The sequence below is a fragment of the Carcharodon carcharias genome, chromosome 5 (genome assembly GCF_017639515.1).
Source record: "Carcharodon carcharias isolate sCarCar2 chromosome 5, sCarCar2.pri, whole genome shotgun sequence".
Taxonomy (NCBI): domain Eukaryota; kingdom Metazoa; phylum Chordata; class Chondrichthyes; order Lamniformes; family Lamnidae; genus Carcharodon; species Carcharodon carcharias.
Window position 1 is genome coordinate 151,550,371 of NC_054471.1, and position 16,344 is coordinate 151,566,714.

Genomic DNA, 16,344 nt, shown 5'->3' on the forward strand with positions numbered 1-16,344 from the left:
AGCTCTTTCAAAGAGTCAGCCCAGGCACGATGGGTTGAATGGCCTTCTTCCACACTGTGTGATTCTAAGTCCCTTCTTTCTTTCAATCTCATTCAATTTTACAGACCTTGACTTCCTCAATTAATGCCAGTTTAACCTCTGGAGCAGCAGCTACCAACAATATAGTCCCCGAAAGAAGTGCTAGGAAATCTCTAAAACCACATTTCTCTGTATATCTTTTATATGATTTACAAGTGTAGATCTGAGAAGCTGATAAAAGATGATTGTTGTGTTAAAAAGTCCTAATGGTTTTTGAAATTGTATTTGAATATTTGGTCCATAGGTACCTGGCTCTTGTTCATCCATTTCATCTGACAAGCTTCAGAACCAGGTCAAAAACCATTAAAATCAATTTCTGCCTTTGGGCAGCTTCTCTTGTATTGGCTCTTCCTGTCTGGACACATGCGAAAATCATTAAATTTAAGGATGGCTTGGAAAGCTGTGCTATTGATCTGACTTCACCCCAGGACATACTTTGGTAAGTGTATTTTAAAATAAAGCTCCTAAACGCTTTGGAAGGAACATGGCACAATTTTCTTTCAATTAGATAGGGTTAGCTTAAATTTCATGATGTGCTTTCCAGAAGTATTTATTATTTATCTTTTAAATGAAAATTACATAGAAAACAAGTCATTCAGCCTAATTAATTTATGCTGGTGCTTTTGTTTCGCATGAGTCTACTTCCAAGGTGAACAACCCTGGTTGAAAAATATAAGGGACACTTAACAAAAACAGAATTACCTGGTGTTTGACAAGGTGTTTACTAAAACCCGCTTTCACAGCCATATCTCCTTTCTCAGTGACTGTCTCATTCGTTTAGATAATATCACCAACTTTAATTTTAACACCTATGTGTTCTATTGTACTATTGTCGTTGACATCTTTTGATGATCTGCTTCTATCACTGCTTGTTTGTCCCTACAACCACACCACCCCCCCTCCACCTCTTTGTCTCTCTATCTCTCCGCCCCCCACACACACACCTTAAACCAGCTTATATTTCAACTCTTTCTTGGACTCGAACGCAAGTTCTGTCGAAGGGTCATGAGGACTCGAAACGTCAACTCTTTTCTTCTCCGCCGATGCTGCCAGACCTGCTGAGTTTTTCCAGGTAATTCTGTTTTTGTTTTGGATTTCCAGCATCCGCAGTTTTTTTGTTTTTATCTAAGGGACACTTAGTCTTGCTGGCAAAGACTTGAGAGGGGTGGGGTGTTCTAGTCAACCTGTGAAAATGAGGAGGGGTGCTGGCAAACATGTGTTTGGGGGGGGGGGGAATGTTGGCAAACATGTGACAGTGGGTGAGCGTGGTTACTGGTGAGAGTGGGTGGAGGCTTGCTAACCTGTGAAGTAAAGGGATAAGGTGGGGGGTGGGGGTGGTGCTGGAAAAACCTTCAGGGTAGAGGGGGAGGAGGCCACACCCACCCCGATTCTGAAGTTCCCATCATCCCCCAGAAGAGCCCCAAGCACAAGTCGCTAATCTGCCGCACACAGCGCATGTACAAAATAAAATAGGCCTTTCAGGACACAAGAGATTTGGGACAAAACGCATCTTGGGAGGAAAATCTGGGAGGGTTGGTCACGCTGCCCATAGAATATCCTTCCACTTCTTTCTCCCTCATGTGTTTATCCAGCTTCCCCTTAAATACATTTATGTTATTCTCCTCAAGTTCCCTATGTTGCAGCAAATTCCACGTTCTAACCAATCTCTGGACCAACAATTTAATGCAGAATCTCAATTTATTCAGTGATGAATTATTCAGCATTTTAATAATGCCCTGTGAGAAAACAAACCTATCTTCACTTTCAACATATCCAAAGATTTAATTTTGCTTCCTGCTGAAGTGTGAAGTTTGTGCTAAGATGTTTTAGCATATCATTAAGCTTTCACTAAGTGTATACTTTTTCACTGCTGATTTTAACAACATTCAAAAATGGCAGGTCATTAGTTTACATTTTTTTCACAATGCTTCATAGAATTCATCTCAGATATGCTCTGAAAGTGTAACATATGTTATTATTGGATGGAGCAACAGTGAATAATAATGAATCTAAGGTCACATTTTAAACATGTAAACATTGCTAGAAGATTTCTGACATTTTAACAGCAGAAAAATAAAGTGGAGAGACTACCATTCCTGACCCAATTACCACCTGACCCACCTACCCACTCACCCAGCTACCACCCTACCCACCTGTCACCTCACCCATCTGCCACCTCACCCATTTATCACCCTACCCACCTGTCACCTCACCCATCTGCCACCTCACTCACCTGCCACCTCACTCACCTGTTACCCTAATCACTTACCACCCTACCCACCTACCACCCTACCCACCTGCCACCTCACCCATCTGCCACCTTACCCACCTGCCACCCTAGCCACTTACCAACCTACCAACCTGCCACCCTATTGACTTACCAATAACCTCACCCACCCTATCCCCTACCACTCTGCCCATTCACTCATTCATCCATTCACTAACATTCACACTGGACATTTAAACCCCCGAAGCTCCAGAGCAACAATGAATCTCTTTGATTGAAGGTACTCTCCACATTCCTAGAGAAGCCAGGCTCAGGATCCAGCCTGAAATGTGGAGCAGCGTTGGGACACCAGAAAGTAGGAACAGAGCAGCAATCTGATGTTGATTGCCTCTTTGCGGAAGATCCAGGTCACCGCCAAAATTTCCTTAAATCTGCAGCACTGTGACAGTACCATGGACTGAGCGCAACCTTGAAATCTCAATATAAATTAACTCCCATATACCTCAAAGAGTGAATCATTCTCAGTTCACTTTGTGCAGTATAACACCGGCCAGAGAAAGTGCAAGTTAGCAAAAATATTCCAAGACTTCTTAAACCTCTATTGCTTTTCTATATAAGCATATATCTAGGGTGTGGTATGCTGCTGATTATATGACTGCAGCCACATTTTAAGGTCAGTGGTATCTATTTTGAATTGTTTTGCTGAAAAAAAAGTTGTTGTCAATTTGTCTTTATGTACAGTTGAAACAAAAAAAACTGGGAATTAAATAAAGTCCAGTGTTTTTGTTAATTCGCTACACAGCAAATCAGTGCTGCCATTTTGGGCATCATTTGACAAATGTTTTATTTGATGGCCACAATTATCAAAAAGCAAGACAACTTCAAAATAAGACAATAATCTGCTGGGAAATCCAGATCAACGTTCAAGCACTGATCAATAATCAGCGAAAATTAACATATTCTCTCTTCTCTTTTCACAGGTAAACACTGTATCACACCTTAACTTCTTTTTTCTTTCCCTTGCCACTGATATTGATTTGCTACATACTGATTCTATGTTACACATGGGACATCTATCAGGAAAACAAGAGAACTGGAAGGTAAGTCATTTTATCATACTCAAGAGAACTACGTGAACAAAGGTGAGCTGTTCATTCCAAAATGTTCTCGAGTTTCTTTTGGTTAGACAAGTGTCTGAAACCAACTTTTATGTTTAACAGTCTCTAAGGCTAAGAATTGAGAAAGCCACGCTTATCGGATTTCAGAGTTGAATGTACACTCGTTCCCAATAGGGACAAAGTGCACTTCCCAGATTGCAGAGAACCTGGAGGCAACTGGCAAAGAGTCAGTGATTTGGGATTCTCAGGAATGCTGTCAGCGGTCTGGGGTTTTAGCCTTGCCGGGCACATGCGGTCGGTGGGCCCTGAACCAGTCAGGAAGCAGACCCCCGCCAACGATCGGCCCACAACCACGATTTCAGGGTGGCTGGCAAATTAAGGCCCACCCAGCATGAAACACGTCTTCCCAACAGTCAGGAAGGGCCGGGTAGGGGCGGAGGCCTGTTGGGTGCTCGGACCAATGGCGACCCAGCGGGTAGTTTAAAAACAACACAGGCAGCTCCTTGAAGGCTGCCCGGAAGAATCATATATTCTGCGTGCCGAAGACCAAAGCTTCAGCCTCAACTATGGCTGGAGACACCAGGTGGGAGGACAGGTCAGGTGGGCGCTCAGCTCCCCCCAGTTTTCGGATGAGTACCTCGCGGTCCTCCTGGAGGAGGTGGCTGTCAGGAGGGACACCCTCACCCCCAAAGATGGAAGGAGGAGACCACCGCACCTTACAAAAAGAGCTTGGGAGGAAGTGGCGGTGCTGGTCAGCAGCCATGATGTTGTCCAGCACACGTGGGTCCAGTGCTGCAAAAGGTTCAACAACCTGCTGCATTCGGGAAGGGGGAGTACTGTGTTGTCACGGATCAATGTGGAGAAGTGTTAACGGCTGGCTGTCCCTCCGTGGAGCTCACGGGTGTTAGAGTCTGAGTGCCAACTTTCAAGGACACCTGAGCTGGCCAAGGGGGTGAGCCCTGGTTGCTTGGACTGAGTGCCTTGCGGCTTGAGGGCCACGACTCGGATGTACCTTGCAAGGTGTTCCTCAGGTGGGGTTAGTCAGGCTGCAATGGCGCTGCAGGTAGAGAGTGGACCAATCAACGCTCCTCTATCCTTTCAGGAGAAGATGATCCATAACAGATAGAGAGGTCATGGAGAGACAGAGGCCCCCCCAAACCTCCTAAGCCTGACAAGTTTGAGTAGGATGCCTTGGAGCTGGTGAGGCACCACTCACCTCGTTCAGCCGGTCGTGGAGAGGCAGGGGTGTCAGATGAAGGTAAGAGTGCAATGCACAGAGGTGAGAGTTTCTGATGGTGCAAACATTCTTGTGTAGTCTCATCATTAATGGGAGCCTCAAAACTGGAGCCCCCATTGATCATTGAAAGATGATGGCACCATGATGCAGATCTCTATTTTCTCACCAGGGTGCCCGACATGCACAGCGACACTGTGATGACTTAAAAAATGACGTCATTGGTCTCCCTTAGACTCGCCAGAGGCACTCATTCTCAGGACCCCAAAGTGCCAGAGGACTGCCAGGCTTCAGCTGCACCTGCGTCACACCCACTCTCTGAACCAGGCACCAGTGCAGATACCAGTACCTCGGTGGGCATTAGATCTTCAGCTGGAATGTCGGTGCACAGCGGTGAGGGCACTTCACACTCGCTTGAGGAGCAGGCAGAGGCAGAGACTGCCGAGGGCACCAGCATTTGGAGGACTGCTGGGGACTAGGATAATGCTGAGTCGAAGGCAGATGATGAGCCTCTGGAGTCATTCATTAGGCGGCAGATGCTGCACGTCCAGCGGGATGTGTTGTAGGATCTGGCAGAGATCCATGAGGGTATGTGTTCCATGGTCTCTGTTGTGGAGGAGTCCATGTGGAGCATAAGCACTGCATTGACCCTCATGGCCGAACGCACTGCCTCCTCCATTGAGAGACTGGCAACGCTCATGGAGAGGCAGCTCCAGGAACAGAATCAAGGGTTCCTGGGGTTGCACTCGGACCTGCAAGCCCTCACACAGGCAATGACCTCAGGTGGTCAGTGCCAATGTGGGAGATGGATGAGACACCCAGTATCCCAGCTGGGTGCCCATCCATCAATGGTGAGCAGGAAAGCCCAGAGTGACCTCACATTGGCATACAAGCTGCTTGTCATCTCTGCAGGCTCCTCTCAGGGCGCTCTGGATGATGGCAGCAGCTCCTCCCCTCCTCTGTCAGTGGCTGTGGCATCTGATGAGGCTGCGATGACTTGGAAGATGCCAGTTGTGGTACAGGCCGCTCCCTCCCAGGCGGGGCCAGCACAGGCTCCATTGGCCAGAGGACGACCACCAAGGTCATCAAGGCCAACAAGACAGCAGAGTCAGCAGGCTGTCTCCAAAGCTGCTACCAGCAAGAGAGGGGTGGTTGGCGGGGGGAGGGCACCTATACGTAGCACTCACAAACTTAAGTTTAAGCCACCACGAGCACAAGAGGGACTGATCAAGGGTGATCTTCTGGTGTGTAATGTTTTGTTTATGTTTTCTGGTCTGCAAATTAAGACCAGAGAAGATGATAATTTGTTTGGATTGTCAAATGAGATAAATTTTGGTTTTGTCCTAATGGCCTGAGTATGTTTCATCTTTGTATTTTTTTTGGTGCAGTGTACGCCAGTGTGTAATGCTGGACGTGAGTATCTCTAAACTTTATTGCACAGGTACTGAGAGAACTTTGGGTTCAAAAGAAAGGGTCATTTCAGACATCCGGGATGGAGGAGGCAGCCCTGGCATGAAGTGGAAGCAGATCTTTAGCAGCCTAGCTGAAAGAGCATTGGATCAAGGCATCCCTGGTGTCCCTGCCTCCCTGAAGGTTACTGAGGTCTACCTCCAAGCCCTCAGCATTCTCCTCACTGTGCTCCTTTTCTGACTCACCACTGGATTCATCCACTGTGGCCTGTGCAGCTGCATCAAGATCCTCTTCCTCCAGTGTGTCCCCCTTTGCCAGTGCCAGATTGTGGAGAGTGCAGCATGCAATCACTATCAGTGACACCCGCTCTGGGGGGTATTGTAGTGCTCCCCCCTGAACGGTCCAGGCATCTGAAGCGCATCTTCAGAAGACCTTTGGTCCTCTCTATCACTGCCCTTGTGAAGGCATGATTCCTATTATAATGCTGCTCTGCCTCTGTTCTTGGATGGCAGAGAGGCATCATAAGCCACCATTTGAGGGGATAGCCCTTGTCACCCAGCAGCCATCCATCCAGTCAGGCTGGAGCACTGAACAGCCTTAACACCTGAGAGTGTCTGAGGATGTAGGCGTGGTGAGAGCTGCCTGGATACCTTGCACAGACTTGCAGAATCTATCACACACTATCTGCGTATTCATGGAATGGAAGCCCTTCCTGTTGACAAAGGCACCCGGCTGACCCGCTGACGCCTTGATGGACACATGTGTGCAGTCGATTGCACCCTGGATGTGGGGGAACCCAGCAATCGCAGCAATGCCTCTGGCTCACAGCCTGGCTGGCCTTGTCCATATGGTAAAGAACAAATGGAGGTCACAGCCTCCCTGGAGAGGCGGACCCTGCTTCATTGCACCTCAGAGACATTGAGGTAGCTGCATCGCTGCCTATAAACCCTGGCAGCAGGATAGTGGTGTCTTCTGCGACCCTTTCTGCTTTATACTATCCCCTGCGCTCCTTGTGCTTGCACCTCTCCTACCGCAGGTCCCTCCCCTGGAAGCTGCATTGGGACACTTGGCCTCTCTTCCTCCTCAGTGGAGGTGCCTCCAGCAGAGACCACAATCCCCATTATTAGGATAACAGAAGGCTGCCTGATGCCTGGAAGGATCCAAATGGTCAAAATCCTCTGGGGACCTTGGAAACACCAATGATTCCTGAAATCAAGCCTAGAAATGCTAAGGTTGAAGCTCAGAACTGAGATGAAGCTGCCAAGTTCAAATAAGCAGCCAGCAGCAAACTATCTCCTAAACTCCTCACTATTCACACTGACAACAATGCTAACTCTTTTTATCCTGACCCAGATAAGGTTTTGAAAAATGTGGGCTGCCCGCCTGCCCAGGTAACGAGTGCAAAATCGCACTGGGGACATAAAATTGGGATCATTAAGTTTTTAATGGCGTTAAGTGGTCTTTTAATTGAATGCGGGCATGGCTCCAACAATCGCGTGTGCCAACCAACCTAAAAATTGCACGTGTGAGGAGTGATGTTGGGACGCTCGCCTGCTATGGGTCATAAAATCCTGCCCAGTGTTTCACCAGCTAACATTACCAGCAAGGTGACTGTTGGGAATTCTCCACCCCAACACCGCTCCCCCACCGCCAGCCCCCCACCCCCCACCCCCCCCAACCCCCAAACCCAACTCCTAACCAACTTACTGGAGCCAAGTGGCAGAGGTACTCCTCCAGATATCTCAAATAAGCCAGACTGGTTGGTAAATCATTGACAGCATCCTGAAGTGTTAGAGACCCAGCTGGCTCTGTCAGATTGCTAGAGGGGATTGATTTGGTTTCAATCTCTCATTGTCAAGAATGCCATGCTGGAGGCAATGTAACCCACGACAAACATGGCTTACCGCCACAGCTGAGAACTTACAACCACGGATTTGAACTCTCACAAGACCAAGCAGGTCCACAAATTCCTCCTGAGCAATATAGCGAGCAGCCATAAAATAAACGAGTTACATTGGAACATTAAATACCGGAGTAGGTCATTCAAACCCTTTAGGCTACTCCACCATCCCATTTGACTGTAGCTGATCTGCACCTCACCTCCATTTACCTGCTTTTGCTCCCTATCCCTTAGTACATTTGCCTGACAAAAAATATAAAAATCTTAGTCTTGAAAACTCCAACAGGCCTAGCATCCACAGCCTCTTGGGGGAGAAAATCCAGTTTTCTGCCACTTTTTTTTGTGAAAATCTGCTTCCTGATTTCATTTTCCAATATTCTCCTTTCCATGGTTGGAACACAAATATACCTCATTGATAGTGGTTCCATCAGCTGGAGGCACTGAATCTTAACAGCAATCACTGGCCTTTTTCCAATATAATTGAAGCAGGCATTGAACCACTGATACATGAACATATTGTCTGTTTTATTTGCACATTCACAGGATCTTGGCATTGCTGACACGTTCAACATTTATTGCCCATGGCTAGTTGCCCCTGAGTAGGCAATGGTGACAACAGAGTGTTTTGTATCATGTTAAATATCAGATGCCAGACCAGGTGAGAAGTTTTTTTTAATTCATTCATGAGATGTGGGCTTCACTGGCTAGGCCAGCATATATTGCTGGCCTAGCCAGCAAAGCCCACTAATTACTGTGGTGGTGGTGAACTGTCTTCTTGAACTGCTGCAGTCCCTGTGGTGTAGGTACACCCACAGTCCTGGTAGGGAGGGAGTTCCAGGATTTTGACCCAGCGACAGTGAAGGAACAGTGATATATTTCTAAGTCAGGATGGTGTGTGGTTTGGAGGGGAACGTCCAGGCGGTGGTGTTCCCATGTATCTGCTGTCCTTGTCCTTCTAGATGGCAGTGGTCAAGAGTTTGGAAGGTGCTGTTGAAGGAGCCTTGGTGAATTTTTGCAGTGCATCTCGTAGATGGTAAACACTGCTGCTACTGTGCATCGGTGGTGGAGGGAGTGAATGTTTGTGGATGGGATGCCAATCAACCAGGCTGCTTTGTCCTGGATGGTGTCCAGCTTCTTGAGTGCTTTGGAGCTGCACTCATCCAGGCAAGTGGGGAATATTCCATCACACTCCTGACTTGTGCCTTGTAGATGGTGGATGTGCTTTGGGGAGTCAGTAGATGAGTTACTCGCTGCAGGATTCCAAGCCACTGACCTGCTCTTGTCAGCACAGTCCAGTTCAGTTTCTGACCAATAGTAACCCCAAGGATGTTGGATAGTGGGGAATTCGGCACTGGTAACGCATTGAATGTCAAGGGGCAATGGTTAGATTCTCTCTTATTGGAGATGGTCATTGCCTGGCACTTGTGTGGCTTGAATTTTACTTGCCACTTGTCAGCTCAAGTCTGGATATTGTCCATGGGAGAATAAAAGCAAAATACTGCGGATGCTGGAAATCCGAAAGAAAAATAGAAAATGCTGGAAAAACTCAGCGGGCGAAATTTTACGGCAGTGGGATTTTACGTTCCCGCCAAAGTCAATAAGGTTTAGAATGTCTCCCCACATTTTATGGCCCCGTCCCCACTGAAACGGGGCCATAAAATTCTGCCCAGCAGGTCTGACAGTATCTGTGGAGAGAAAAACAGAATTTCGTTTCAAGTCTCTATGACCCTTCTTCAGAGCTACAGAGAAGTAGTAATATGATTAAATTTATAACAAAAACAAAAACAGAATTACCTGGAAAAACTCAACAGGTCTGGCAGCATCGGCGGAGAAGAAAAGAGTTGACGTTTCAAGTCCTCATGACCCTTCGACAGAACTTGAGTTCAAGTCCAAGAAAGAGTTGAAATATAAGCTGGTTTAAGGTGTGTGTGTGGGGGGCGGAGAGAGAGAGAGAGAGAGAGAGGTGGAGTGGGGGTGTGGTTGTAGGGACAAACAAGCAGTGATAGAAACGTCAACTCTTTTCTTCTCCGCCGATGCTGCCAGACCTGCTGAGTTTTTCCAGGTTATTCTGTTTTTGTTTTTGTTTTGGATTTCCAGCATCCGCAGTTTTTTTGTTTTTATCTCTGTGATTAAATTCATACTGTTTAAGGTGGGTGGAGCAGGTGAACCTGGATAGAGGGTCAGCGATAGGTGGGGGCAAAGGAGAGATTGACAAAGATGTCATGGACACAAGACAAAGAGAATGTTAATGGTGTGCTAAGGGCTAAAAAGGTTACTGATAGTGGCATAAATGTATGAAAGCAGAATGTGATAATAACAGAACAGGGGTAAGCACTCTGAAAAGAACAACACGAACAAGTGACCGATGGCCCTTGTGGGGGTGGGGTGGAGACAGGGGGCAGTGGTGGAGAAACAAAGGATCGAAAATGGAATAAAAAGGGCGGGGAATAAAACAATGAATAAATAAATAAAAATAAGTGGATAAAAATATTAATTTTGAAAGAAGAGATAAAAAAGGGATGAAGATGGAGGAGAGAGTTCATGGTCGGAAGTTGTTGAACTCAATATTAAGTCCAGAAGACTGTGAAGTGCCTAATTGGAAAATGAGGTGCTGTTCCTCCAGTTTGCGTTGGGCTTCACTAGAAGAATGCAACAGGCCAAGGACGGACATGTGGGCATGAGAGCAGAGTGGGGTGTTGAAATGGCAAGTGGCAGGGAGGTGTGGGTCATGCTTGTGGAGACCAAAGGTGTCCCACAAACAGTCACCCAGTCTGCGTTTGATCTCTCCAATGTAGAGGAGACCACATTGGGAGCAGCAAATGCAGTAGACCACCTGAAAGGAGTGTTTGGGCCCTTGAACTATGCGGAATGAGGAGTTAAGGGGGCAGATGTTGCACCGTCTGCGGTTGCATGGGAAGGCACCGTGGGAGGGGGATGAGGTGTTGGGGGTGATGGAGGAGTAGACCAGGGTGTCACGGAGGGAACAGCCCCTACAGAATGCTGATAGGAGGGTGAGAGGAAGACCTGCTTGGTGGTAGCATCATGCTGGAGTTGGCGGAAATGGCGGAAGATGATCCTTTGAATGTGGCAATGTTTTCCATGTCTTGCTGCATTTGGATGTGGACTGCTTCAGTATCTGAGGAATTGCGAATGGTGCTGAACATTGTGCAATCATCAGCGAACATCCCCACTTCTGACCTTATGATGGAAGGAAGGTCATAGATGAAGCAGCTTAAGATAGTTGGGCTGAGGATACCAGCCCTAGGATGGCTGGTTTCCTTCCCTAAAGGGCATTAAAGAGCTAGTTGGGTTTTTATGACAATCTAGTAGTTTCATGGTCACCCTTCCTGATACTATACTTTATTCCAGCATTATTTAATTCACTGAATTTAAATCACCCAGCTCTGGATTATTAATCCAGTAATATAACCACTATGCTACTGAGCAGAAGCTGGCTTCAAGAGAATGCCATTCGCAACTGCCTTCCCAAATATCAGGATTTTCTCATTAGCTCGGTGGTGGATATTTGTTTTCAACATAATGGAAAGACCTACCCAGGCAGCTTGGGACTTTTCAGTTATCCTGATGTTCTAGTGCTGCATTACTTGCCTTAGTAGTGTTTACTGTTTAATCTAGATCTGTATGTAAAAGGCTCTGACAAAGAGATTCACCCATTGTGAGTTGATTTTTTTCCCTCCCAAGGCCTGGATGCCTGACCACTATAGGTCAGGCTCCTCTGCTTTCTGCAGCCCTTTCCCCCTTTTTAGCCATAAATTCAATTTTGAGCACAGTGCTGAACTTCACACATGCTCCGAAGGAAATCATTTTGTTTCATGCTCTAGAACCCCAATGGAAAGAGGACTGCTTGGACACATCTCATTCACCAAATGCCCAGCCTGCGTGGAACCTTTCTGTCACTGAAGAGAAATAATGAAAAACAAAGCACCTTTTCACCTCCTTGGCACAGTGGAGGATAGCAACAGACTTCAGGAGAGCAGTGAAATGAGAAGACATATGGCAGATGAAATTTAACACAGAGAAGTGTGAAGTAATATTTTCTGTTAGGAAGAATGAGGAGAGACAATCTGAATTAAAAGGTACAATTTTAAAGGTTATGTAAGAGTAGAGGGAGGTGGTGGCATAGTAGTATTATCACTGGTCTAGTATTCCAGAGACCCAGGGTAATACTCTGGGGAACCTATGTTTGAATCCCACCATGGCAGATGGTGGAATTTGGAATTCAATAAAAATCTGGGAATTAAAAGGCTGATGATGACCACTTATGCCCTTTAGGGAAGGAAATCTGCTGTCCTGACCTGCATGTGACTCTTAAATGCCCTCTGAACAAGGTCACAAAAATGAATAAAATAAACCTGAGGCCTGTTAACACAAATCTTCGAAGGTGGCAGGGGAAGTATGAGAATTTGTTATATTTGCATAATCTTTATCTCTTTATTCGGAGATCTCTTTATTAGGAGGTCTGTTATATTGGGGTAAGTTTTAATGATTTGTCAGCAATATTTAATATGTACCAACTGAAATGTGTGATAACATCTGGAACAACAACAGTTAATGATGTTGAAGAATCTCAACACTGATAATAATTTTGAAAAATATCTGAAAACTTTATTAACTTTCAAAACAATCTTCAAGGAGCAGGATTATGTAGGTTACATTTTCAGATGTTTTTCTACCAGATTTCTATTCAGTTTTTGTGTCATTGGCTATTTCTGTAAAGGGACCTCACATCCTTATAGTCCAGACAGTACTTTTACCTTTCCAACAGCTAGAAAAATGTCAACAATACCCAGAGGTTAGCAAAGAAATCTCTTTGTCATGCTCTGGCTTACTAATACCTTTTCAGGGTAGACTGAATACTCTATTATACTGTGGCTCACTCCATAAATCAATAGTCAACATGTTTAACATGGAGTAGATAAGTGGACAGTACCTGGTGCAAAGCATTATATTCCCAATAATTTACAGACTTTTCTATCCTTCAAAATATATCAAAACTTCTCCTGAGATACCTTTTAACATGTTTATGTTATTCAGCTGTGCTCCTTTAATTCTCCTTTTATCAGTTGTTCTGACACGGCAGATGATGTGCGCCAGGCGCATCAAATCCACAAGGGAAACTTGATCACGCAGTCACAGCAATTTTGCAATTTGTATTTTATTTCAAGAACGTGCCCTAAATTCAGAAGTAATAAGTCCACCAAGACTCTAAAGATGTTTCGCAAAACTAAATTAAACATTTATTAACAAAAGAAAAGATTTCAAGCACATACATAGGTCTACAAATTACTACTATAATAACTCCTAAAACCCCTAATTAATCTGGCTTCCAGTTACACCCCCATTAAGGCAACAATAAAAAACAAATAGATTTTAAACAGATCCAGGCAAATCACCACAATACCCTGGCTTATCCCAACTTCAGTTTTTGTAGACAGCAGCTTAATGCACAAATACTGGAGGCTTTTCACTCTTCCAGTAGATCTTGCAATGCCTTTTTCTCTGACGCATAGTCTCTTCTCCTTTATACATGTTTCCCTCTTTTAATGCAAATTCCATTCTTCCTATATATCTTTGGAACTTTACCTTTCTCATAATATAAATCTTTTCATAGTGCTAATAATATCAGTAACCTTTGGGAAAAATAAACACACTATTTGGCCTAGCTTTTCTGGCTAGGCGTAACATCCTACCATCTCTTTGAAATTCAAACTATCCTAATTTATCTAAAAATGCAAATTCACCTCAACTCACATTCTAAAACTTCAGCCATGTTTACTTATTTTGCATTTCAAACCTAGCTTCCTTTACATGAATCAAAGCCTCCAAGACCAGCTGTCTCCAATTCAATGACACAGACATGGAGAAACTATCCAAATCCCAAAGTGGTGGGCATTAACCTACTTTTACAATGAATCACAATAATATTATGAGAATTATTATATTTTCATGCCACTATTCTACTAATTATTTTTCTCCTCAGTCTTGTCAATGTTCTTCCTTGCTTTAGCCTGGCTGATTCTATTGAGTTGTTTTGCTCTATGACCTTCTTTAAGCTCTTGTACCTTGCATGCAGTATCAGAGATTTCTCTCCTGTCTGGCTGCATGAACCAAATCTACAGGCAATCAATAGTTATGTCCCAGGAAAATCACATGGGCATGGCGCACAAATGATTATTCATCATTGTAGTCCAGAAACATTATGAAAGAATGTTAATTGAATACCATGATCCATGGGAAGAAAGTAAAAACCAATGCCAAGTTTGGTGAGGGACAAGTGGAGGCAGCAACGTAGTGAAGGTGTGGTGGTGACAATGGGGGACATGAAGTGAGGAAAACCAATGAAGAATGCTGAAGAGATATTGCAGAAGTGGAGCCATTCATGGAATCAACCTCCTTGTCTGGATGCTAATTGTATATCAATTGTGTTTGCAGGTGGTGGGCATTAAGTGTGAATTTAAAAATACACTTATTGAAACTGTGGTGCAGTTGAGTTCGGAGTTGTATGCTTATAACGTTTAACTCTGTAAATAATTGTAAGGCTAAATAAAGATTGGCTCCAAGTTCACCAGCTGGGCTTTCTGGAATAGAGCACAGAATTCTCTAAAACGACAGTTTTTTGATTGGTGCAAATTTCACATTCACTGTAAACAAACCAATCAATTTCAAGCCCTACAGAAATCTTTCAATTTCCCAGGATCAGGAACACTCAATAGATCCAAATGTTGTAGTTATATGCATATTCTAGGAAAGAAGCCCAAAATCCCAAATCCCATTATAATTGTTTCTTTGGCGCTGTTCAAAGATTGACACATTTTTGTTTTTTTTTTCCTTTGTTGAAACATCAAGAATTGCCCTGCATTAGAATGTGCTAGAAAACTGTAAAATTAAAAGTAGAATAGCCCTGCTGTGACTGAAATGAATGAAGTGAAATCGGCTGTGCTTAAATCAATCACGTTTTCTTATTTCTGTTTAGATATAACGCGACTATCCCCAGAGCGCGACTCAAACGATTGACCAGGATGGTCCTGGTTTTAGTGAGCATTTTTGTGGTTAGTTCAACACCATATCATGTGATGCAACTGGTAAATCTCGAAATCACTCAGCCAACCACTGCTTATTACATTGGCTATTACATCTCCATCTGCCTCAGCTATGTCAGCAGCAGCACCCTTTCTCTACATCTTACTCAGTGGCAATTTCCGCAGGAGGCTGTCTGGCTGCAAAAAGATTCAACTGAAAGTGACTGAACGTGAAATTATTAACATAGAAAGCACAGTGAAGTTGAGTTATTAGATGAAATACCTCCTTTATTAGCAAAAAAGACTGTGCTTGTGGAATATTACTGTGTGGGTTAGTATATAGTAATGTAAATTTCGATGTCCGAAGCACCAACTTGAATAAAAATAGCCCTGCAATATAAATATATTCGCTGAAACTCTTAACTTAGTTCAACCTATAGAATGAACCATATTCCTACCTCCAGTACACAGTGGAAAGCCTATCAGGTGTAAAGAGTGTCCAAGGCCAATCAAACTGGATAGTGCGGTGTGGCAGAATATTTTAGTTACTGCCCTTTCAGTCTGAATCCAACCAAAAGAGAACCAGAACTCTATCAAACAGTTGGCAAGGGCCAGAATTTCAAGAGAATCTGAGACTAAAAAATAATTCTTAGACTGAGGTCTCATTCTGATAGGCAGTTAAAAGAGATTGCAGTGCACAAATAGAGACTGCTCCTCTAAGGTACAGGTCAAAATCCATTGTCAGAAGAATAATGGTCAAAGTCCTGAAGTGCAGTTCTTCCACACCATTAGTTACAAAAATGTTTTTCAATCTCAGTGTTGCTGTCATCCATCTGCTCAATAAAAGTAAACATTCAGTTCATGTGACACTAGCAGTGCTAGCAGCATTAAAATAAAAACAAATTCAAACAACTGTTATAAAGCTCACAATATATCCACTTGTACATTTCTTAATCCACACTACAGCTCTTGCTTACAATTAGCAATGTTTTTGCATGTATTCCATACCTGTGATGATAAGGCTTTAAACAATTATGAGGAATAAATGGTATTTACAATTATGTTTTCATGTTCAAAAGTCATTTTGAGAAGAAAATGGTACAATCCTTTCATGGCATGCTATGCCATTGATAAATACCATGTTTTCTGTTTTCACCTTTACATTTGTAATTACATTGAAGTAATAAAATCCAGTAATTAAAGAACAATGTTAAGTGTAGGAAGACAAAAATCTGGTGCAAACTGTTCGGTAACTTGTGTATTAAAGTGTTCCCAAATTATATGAAAATATCTGTAAATGCATGCACTAAATGTCAAAAGGTTACAATATCATTTAT

General features: G+C 44.0%; 1 protein-coding gene across 1 annotated transcript in view; it reads left to right on the forward strand.

Annotated features, from left to right (window-relative positions):
- Positions 1-15,281, forward strand: part of mchr2a (melanin concentrating hormone receptor 2a) — a 33,605-nt gene extending 18,324 nt beyond the window's left edge. Inside the window, 4 exon segments of the mRNA XM_041187171.1 lie at positions 323-517; positions 3,286-3,405; positions 14,962-15,153; positions 15,155-15,281. Coding sequence (XP_041043105.1) covers positions 323-517; positions 3,286-3,405; positions 14,962-15,153; positions 15,155-15,281 — 634 coding nt within the window.
- Positions 15,282-16,344: the final 1,063 nt, after the last annotated feature.